The sequence below is a fragment of the Mesoplodon bidens genome, assembly GCF_964165515.1.
Source record: "Mesoplodon bidens genome assembly, chromosome: 2".
Classification (NCBI taxonomy): Eukaryota; Metazoa; Chordata; class Mammalia; order Artiodactyla; family Ziphiidae; genus Mesoplodon; species Mesoplodon bidens.
The window spans coordinates 164844452-164853420 of record NC_138177.1 but is presented as its reverse complement, the minus strand read 5'-3'; the positions used below and the strand labels follow the sequence as shown (position 1 = coordinate 164853420).

Genomic DNA, 8969 nt, shown 5'->3' with positions numbered 1-8969 from the left:
CCCCTTGTGACTCTTAAAGGGCTCGCAGCCCAACCAGAAACCTCCAATCTAAGTAAACTCTTCTTTAAACTGAGGTTAAATACACGTGACATACAATTAACCATTTTAAAGTGAACAATTCAGTGGCCTTTAGTACATTCACAGTGTTGTGCAACCATCACCTCTATCTAGTTACAGAACAGTTGCATGGCCCCAAAAGCATACCCGGCACCTAATCAACATTTCGTACGCGTATTTCCCAACCCCTGGCAACAACCAATCTGTGTATTGTCCCTACGGACTTACTTATTCTGGACATTTCATATAAATGCAGTCATACAACATGTGACCTTTTGTGTCTGGCTTCATTCACTTAACATAATGTTTTCCAGGTTCATTCAGGGCATAGCATACGTCATTACTTCATTATTTTTTATGGGTTAATAGTATTCCATCACATGTGTATACCACGATTTGTTTATTCATTCATCAGCTGATGGACATTTGGGTTGTTTCCATCTTTTGGCTACTGTGAAATGGTGCTGCTATGAACATGTGTTGAGTACCAGTTTTCTATTTGAGGGGTACAATTTCCTAGAAAGGAATTTGGTAATTCTATATTTAACCTTTTGAGCAATTGCCAAGCTGTTTTCCACAGCGGCTGAACAATTTTACATTCCTACCAGCAATGTAGGAGGTTTACAATTTCTCCACATCCTCACCAATGCTTGTTATTTTCCTTTTTTTTTTTAACTACAGCCATCCTAGTACCTAGATGGATCTTTTGCACAAACTCAGCAAGACCCTCCACTGGATGCCCAGACAGGAGATAATCAAGAAACAATAGTATCTGAGAACTAGAAACAGTTTCTGAAATGGGAATGGCACTTAAATATCTAGAAACACAAAAAATTATTATTACTAGATAGTGGGCTTATGAGTGATTATTATTTCTAGCCTTCTGCTTTCGTGTTTTTCCAAGTTTTCTAAAATGAACATTTGAAAATATACCCTGCAGCTATTTCCTCCCATTTAACTCTTACAAACCAGGGCTGGTATTCTTCCAACCTAAAGATGATCAATAAAAACAGTTCAACAATTTCATGAAAGCAAAGAACATATTTTTATAATCATGAATAAGATCTGGCCCAACCCTCTCAACTAAAGGAGAAAAAAAGTGGGCCCAGAGGGAGAAAATGACCTAGGCAAAGGCTATAAACTACTATTATCTTGTTCACATTTGTTAGATGGCTTAAGGAAGGTCAAGGCTAAGCCGTCCCTAGACTCCTACCTATGCTCTTTTCCACTTCATTGCACCACATTGCCAAAAGTCCTGTTATCAAGCCCATTTGATAACATATCAATACATTTTGCAAATACTAATTCAGTGCCTACTTGATTGATCAAGGTCCTAATAACTTCATAAGCTCAAAGGTGCAAGAACAAAACAGGGGGCTATGATAGAATGACGAAGGAGGTCAGAGAAGTTTTCTCTGAGCTGACGTTTAAGCTGAGAGTTGAGAGTGAAATGTCAGTGCAACAAAAGAACATTGACCATATACACATACATTAAAAAAAATTTTTTTCCCAACCCTAAATGACTAAGTCAGGGTATCCTGGACATAGCCGCCCACCCCCACCCCCATATTACCCATCTTATTGATGCCAGTAGTCCAGGAAAGGGAAAGCTTCCTTTGGGTGCTTAATAATAACAACTTTAGGATTGGAATCGTGAGGTGGGGATGGACGTCACGCCTAATTCTCATAATCCGAGAGCCGAAATCTTGGCTTCTGCCCCTCGGTTCTGGCTTTTCTCCTATATCCTCTATTATTTTTCTCCAGTGCTTGACCCTGGAGCCCTTGCTAGGGGTTGGCTAAGAATAGGCCCGCCTCTCGGTCAGGATTCGCTGCAAACTACAGGAACCCCGCCTCTCCCTCTCGTGATTCGCTACTCCCAGGTTCATCCTGCCTCTCCAGCGAAACGATTGGCGGCCTGGCCTGCAGCGCCGTTAGCTCCTGCGAAGGAGCTTGCACCTTCGGTCACTGGAGAGGTGCTGCACTGACAGCAATGGCAGCCACGGCATTGGCGGTGCGGACCCGGTTCGGCTTGTGGAGCGTCTGGGCCATGCAGGGCCGGGGCTTCGGCTCGGAATCGGTACGCCGGCGGCGGTGCCTGTTGCCCCAGCCCTGAGCGCAGATCCCGGCTCTGCCGCCTTCACCTTTACCAATACCCCCGTCGCTCTCCGCAGGCAGACAATCTCGGCTCCAGTGCGGGCGCGATCCGGGACGCCGGTGGAGCCTTCGGAAAAAGAGAGCAGGCCGAAGAGGAGCGATACTTCCGGTGAGGCCCACGGGACTCCGAATCCAGCCCTAGATCTCTCACGGCCTTCCAGTCCTTCAACTGTCAGTCGCCCCACCCATCCCTCCCTGGTGTCCTGGGGCTCCCCATCCCCCAGTAGAACTCCCGGCCCCTGAACCCATTACACCCAACACTTGAGGACCCGACTGTCGCCACCTATAGGGCGCTTCCCGTGCGCTGCCGAATCCCAAGGCCTCCACACCCAAGCCGTTTCCACCTGCGGGTCTTCAGAACTCGCCAACCACGGCTCATCTGTTCCTGAATCACTTACCATCCCCACGCGTGGAGTTCACCCCGCATCCTGCCAAACGCCCCCCAGATTCCTCCCAGAGTGTCTAGATCCGACGGTTCCAATACATGCAGCCCCCCTGAGCCTGACTCCCTCGGCCCTCACCCACCCATCACCCCAGGCCTCAGCTTTGCTAGCCCCGCGTGGATGGATTCCCTGACTCCTCAGACCTTCTCAGCCATTTCTAGACGCCCCCCACCCCACCTCTCCAGCTGGCCTGAGCGAGTGGGTCGTAGAGCATGTAGCAGCTGCTCATGGCTGGAACCCCATCCCCCACTCCTCTGAGACGGCCTGCTCCACCCAGCCCAGCTCTTAGGAGTATGGCATGGGCTGGGCCTACCTATCCTTTTTACCAACCTCGAGTTATCTTACAGTGACTTCTATCCACAGTGAGGAGCAGCGTGGAACTAATCTAGCTTCTGCTTCTCCTTGACCTGTCTTTTCTCTTCCACCCTCTCTTGCTCACTCTTATTACCACCATGGCACCTGCCATACCAGAGAAACAAGGTGCAGCCCTTAGAGACCATCTAATTGGCCTCCTGCATTGTACAGTTATGGAAAACAGAGGCCCATATGTGGCCGAGCCAACATTTGAATCATCCCTTCATGAAACCTAAACTTGGACTGCCAAGTACTGCAAGAGACCGCTTTTTTTTTTTCCCCCTTCATTTTGGCCTTTACAGTGGGTCTTGCAGTTCTCAGGTAAAGAAAGCCCTAGATTAACTGGGATAGGACACATATACTTGTCCTTTAACTATGCCCCTTCGTATATCCCACCCCCACCTTTTGCTCTTTTTCCCCCCAAAAGGGATTCTGTTCTCTGGGTTGCTCCTCTAATAAGTCCCCCAGTTAGGGACTTAAGTCATACCTCTCTGGAGTTTTCTACTGAATCTGAAAGGAATCCATCATTAGTGGTGGAATTTCAGGCACTAGCACCAGGAAAATGGAATCATTTTGGTCATCTCCTAAAAATGATACACCTTAAGGTGGAGTATTCTTAAGATGGGGCTTGAGAGAGTAGAAGAGGATGACCAGCCAGACTCCCATGGGATTGGGACTCCTGTTCTTTGCCTTAGGTATTTCAGATTATGCTTAGAGGTCTCTTTGGGGTGAAGGATTGGGATTAAACCAAGAGCCACTATGTCCTTGTAGAGCTCGTGCTAAAGAACAGCTGGCAGCCTTGAAGAAACACCATGAAAATGAGATCTCTCATCACGTGAAGGAGATTGAGCACCTGCAGAAAGAAATTGAGCGGCACAAGCAGTCGATCAAGAAACTAAAACAAGATGATGATTAAGTGTTCACAGTTCCCTATAGCATGGCTACCTGTTATTGCCCACTTCTATTAAACCAGACATAGTTCTGGTTTAATTAATATCTATCTGTGTGCTTCCAACAAACTATAATAAATTGTCATCAGTGAACTGTGTCTAATGCCTTCTATCTGAAGAGGGGTAGGGGGATACACTACTGAACCACTAAAATGAATCAGACAGGGTACCAGCAGTAGGGAACTTGGAGACAAAGCACAGTGTGATAAGTGCTGTGCAACGTGGGGTGACCAATGTGACATGGAGAACGGAAAGGCCCCTTTCCCTGTTGGACACTAGTCAAGAGGTGTTCAGAGAAAGCTTCTTAAGGAATAAACCTCAATCCAAAGCATAAGGTCAAGAGCAGCCTGGAAAACAGGAGTGATTGCTTAAAAAGGTGTAATTCAAGGCACCATCAATAATCACACCATTTTGCATTTATAAAATGGAGTAAACAGCTCTTTATGTGAACTAGTTATCCTTGTTCTAATTATCCTTGTGCAGGTTGAGAAGGCTGGAATTAGAAATCATGTGTTGCCTTGGCATCCAGGTGTTTTGACTCCTCATCAAATCTGTTAACAGCACAGAATCAGAATTATTTCTTAGGTTATATTTTGCTTTGCCGAGTATGCTCTTGATTCAAATCAGACTTTAAGGCCTTGTTTAACTAAATTATTGTACAAACTACTTGTGTAATTCGTCCAGACAAAAAACAAAACTTCAAGTGACCTATGGGCCATTGGCAAGACATTTTCAATTCTCCAGTTCAGTAGATCATTTGCCCCAGAATTTTGATGAGTCTTTTGTTGTAAGACCCTATTACACAAAAGCCATTAGGGCCACTGAGTGATAACAGCTTGGATAAGTCATTGACTCTGCCCTTGCAGACCAGACACTGGCTGTTTGCAAAACTTGTCCATGATGCTACTGATGAAAAGTTTATGGTACTCTTGAGGTATGACTGCTGAGATTCTAGTGGCCAGCAACAAAATGACCTCAAAGATGAAGTGCAAGAAATGATTATATTAAGTCATATACCTTTTTCTTTTAATTTTAGAACACTACAAAATTTGAAAAGTTTAAAAATTGGTTGAGGAACAAGTAATATCTTCCATTTCGCATTTTTGTGACCAAAGAAAGGCATACAAAATCTCTTAAGTTTGGGGATTCCCTGGCAGTCTAGTGGTTAGGACTTCCTGCTTTCACTGCCATGGGCCCAGGTTCGATCCCTGATGGGGGAACTAAGATCCCGTAAGTGACGTGGCCAAAAACAAAACAAAACAACACAACCTTTTAAGTTTGAAGATGACAGTGTTTTCATGACTTACAATCAATAATTTCCTTATTGGGAATGATGTTCCTGAGATGATTCCTCAATAGCAGTGTACCATCTGCTCTTGTCCTATATTTTAAATAAGAATCAGTCTAATGACGATTGAATCAAACAAGCAAAAAGTTGGAACTTTAAAGTGAAAATGAGGAATCGTGAGTTTGAATTCTTAAAAAGGTTAAATGAATTTTTGGAGCAGCCTAATTTAAGACTACCTGAGCTTTATGGGAATTCCTGGTGGTCCAGTGGGTAAGACTCTGCACTCCCAGTGCAGGGGCCTGCGATCAATCCTTGGTCGGGGAACACATCCCATATGCATCCCGCAACTAAGAGTCCTCATGCCACAACGAACATCCCGCATGCCGCAACTAAGACCAGGCAAAACCTAAATTAAAAAAAATTTTTTAACTGGGACTTCCTGGTGGCACAGTGGTTGAGAGTCCACCTGCCGATGCAAGGGACACGGGTTCGTGCCCCGGTCTGGGAGTATCTGACATGCTGTGGAGAGGCTAGGCCCGTGAGCCATGGCCGCTGAGCCTGCGCATCCGGAGCCTGTGCTCCGCAACGGGAGAAGCCACAACAGTGAGGGGCCCACATACCGCAAAAAAAAAAAAAAAAAAAAAAAAAAAGAATCTGCCTGCCAATGCAGGGGACAAGGGTTCAATCCCTGGTCCGGGAAGAGCCCACGTGCCGCAGAGCAACTAAGCCCGTGAGCAACAACTACGCACTTTGTTTGCTCATTAAATCTCATGATATTTCTGGTAAATAGGTTCATACCATTAGCTTAATTTTATAACCAAAGTAACAAAAGCAGGGAATAGTGAATAACTTTCTCAAGGTCACACAACCAGGTTTGTGCTGAGCAAGGACTTTACTTCAGGACTCCTGCTCCCACAGTCTTGAGTTGCAGTTCCAGTGTAGCAGTTCCGCTGCCTGTTAGCTACCTCCTCACTGTGGGACAGGTTGGGGGTGGTGGGGCTTGCCTGGACAATTGGGGACGACCCTGGGTTATTCCACTATTCTTGAATATGCATTGCTGCATATCCTATGTATTCCATTTACAGATTTCTAAAACGTATTCATTAAAAATTATATTTAGGGGACTTCCCTGGTGGCTCAGCGGCTAAGAATCCGCCTGCCAATGCAGGGGACACGGGTTCAATCCCTGGTCCAGGAAGATCCCACATGCCGCACAGCAACTAAGCCCATGAGCCACAACTACTGAGCCTGCGTGCCACAACTACTGAAGCCCGCATGCCTAGAGCCTGTGCTCCACAACAAGAGAAGCCACTGCAGTGAGAAGCCCGCGCACCTCAAGGAAGAGTAGCCCCCGTTCGCTGCAACTAGAGAAAGCCCGCGCGCAGCAACGGAGACCCAACGCAGCCAAAAATAAATAAATTTAAAAAAAAAAAAGACTGAGTGACAGCATCCGAAGAAGCCTAGCATTGAGAGAGACCCTTGGTTCCTGGGGAGTTGACAATACCTCAGCCTTTCTATCTGGAGCCTGGAGGGAGCAATGGGGGAGGCGGAGGTAGTGTGGTAAGTTCTATGAATCTTCCCAGGGCTGAGTTGGCCATTTGTAAGCTGAATCAGTCACCGTTTCCTACTTCTTAGTCCTTCCTCCCTCCTTCCTTCTTTCCATCCTCTGTCCCTCCTTTGCTCCTTTCCCTCTTCTTTTTAGGTGCAGTCCTTTATTAGAGCAGAAAACTCCTAAACCACTTGTACCCTACTTTCAGGAATTGGAAACATTGGAAAGGAACAAAAAGCTTCAGAGCAGGCAAAGGAACAAAGAAGTACAAGGAGATGTACGCCAACACTTCACACGTTGGTGCCACCCGACACAACCTCTCAATTAGCAGATGCCACAGGTACCTCCTTGCTCATCAGTCTTTTTATTAACTTGAGGTAAAATTCACATAACATAAAACGAATCATTAACCATTGAAAGTGTAAAATTCAGTGGCATTTAGTATATTCACAGTGTTGTGCAAACATTGCCTCTATTTAGTTTGAGACACTTTCATCAACCCAAAAGGAAATTCCATACCCATTAAGCTGTCACTCTCCATTTACCCCTCCATCCAGCCCCTGGCAACCGCTAGTCTGATTTCTGTCTCCATAGACTTGACTTGCCTATTCTGAATGTTACATGCAAATGGAATCATACAATATGTGACACTTTGTGTCTAGCTTCTTTCACTTAGAATAAGGTTTTCAAGGTTCATCCATGTAGCATGTTTTAGTACTTCCCTCCATTTTTTAAATGGCAGAATAATATTCCATTGTATGGATATACCACACTTTTGACTATGCATTCATCAACTGATAGACATTTGGCTTGTTTCCACCTTTTGGCTGTTGTGAATAGTGCTGCTAAAAACATTCCTGTATGAGTATTTGTTTGGACACCTGTTTTCAATTCTTTTGGATACATATCTAGGAGTGAAATTGCTGGGGTCATAGGGTAATTCTATGTTTAACTTAGTGAGAAACTGCCAAATTGTTTTTCCACAGTGGCATTTTGCATCTCCACCAGCAATGTACAGAGTTCCAGTTTCTCCACATCCTCACTAACACTTTTTATATCTGACTTTTTGACTCTAGCTATCCTAGTGTGTGTAAAGTGGTAGCTCATTGTGGTTTTGATTTGCATTTTCCTGATGGCTAATGATATTGGCCAATAGGCTGTTTGTATATCTTCTTTGAATAAACACCCATTCAAGTCCTTTGCCTGTTTTGAATTGGATTGTCTTTTTGTTGTTCAGTTTCCAGAATTCTTTATTTTATTTATTTTTTATATAGATTTTACTTATTTATTTATTTATTGGCTGCGTTGGGTCTTCCGTTGCTGTGCACGGGCTGTCTCTAGTTGCGGTGAGCGGGGGCTACTCTTCGTTGCGGTGCGAGGGCTTCTCATTGCAGTGGCTTCTCTTGTTGCAGAGCACAGGCTCTAGGCACGCAGCCTTCAGTAGTTGTGGCACACGGGCTTCAGCACTTGTGGCTCACGGGCTCTAGAGCGCAGGCGCAGTAGTTGTGGCACACAGGCTTAGTTGATCCGTGGCATGTGGGATCTTCCCGGACAAAGGCTCGAAACCATGTCCCCTGCATTGGCAGGCGGATTCTTAACCACTGCGCCACCAGGGAAGCCCCCAGAATTCCTTATATACTCTGGATACCAGATATATAATTCGCAAAAATTTTCTCCCATTCTGTGATTTTAGATGAGGTCCTGAGAGTGGGACCCTCATGATGGGATTAGTGCCTTTATAAGGAGAGACACCAGAAAGCTTGCTTGCTCACTCTCTGCCATCTGTGGACACAGGGAGAAGACAGCCATTTGCAAGCCAGGAAGAGAGCTCTCCCCAGTACATGAACATGCTGGCACCTTATCTTGGACTTCCAGGCTCCAGAACTGTGACAAAGTTAATTTCGGTTTTTTAAGCTACCCAGTCTCTGATATTTTGTTATGGCAGCCCGGCCTAAGGAAGGCATCAATAACATTCACAGAAATAAACTTCTAAAAGTTTTTACAATTAGCATCAAGAGAAATGTATTTGTTCTTAGCCTTTGACTCATGAATTTGCTTCTAGAAATTTAACCTGGGGAACTAATCAGGAATATAATGCAATATTTTGTATGTAAGAGTTTTATCTCATTTTGATATAGAGTAGTGAAAAATGTCCAGCAATAGGTATTAATGAA

General features: G+C 44.9%; 1 protein-coding gene across 1 annotated transcript; it reads left to right on the top strand.

Moving 5' to 3' along the window:
- Window positions 1-1974: 1974 nt before the first annotated feature.
- Window positions 1975-4051, top strand: ATP5IF1 (ATP synthase inhibitory factor subunit 1). Its single transcript, XM_081224518.1, has 3 exons — window positions 1975-2134; window positions 2229-2320; window positions 3780-4051. Exons 1-3 carry the CDS (start codon window positions 2048-2050, stop codon window positions 3922-3924), a joined length of 324 nt encoding a protein of 107 aa, XP_081080644.1. The 5' UTR covers window positions 1975-2047; the 3' UTR covers window positions 3925-4051.
- Window positions 4052-8969: the final 4918 nt, after the last annotated feature.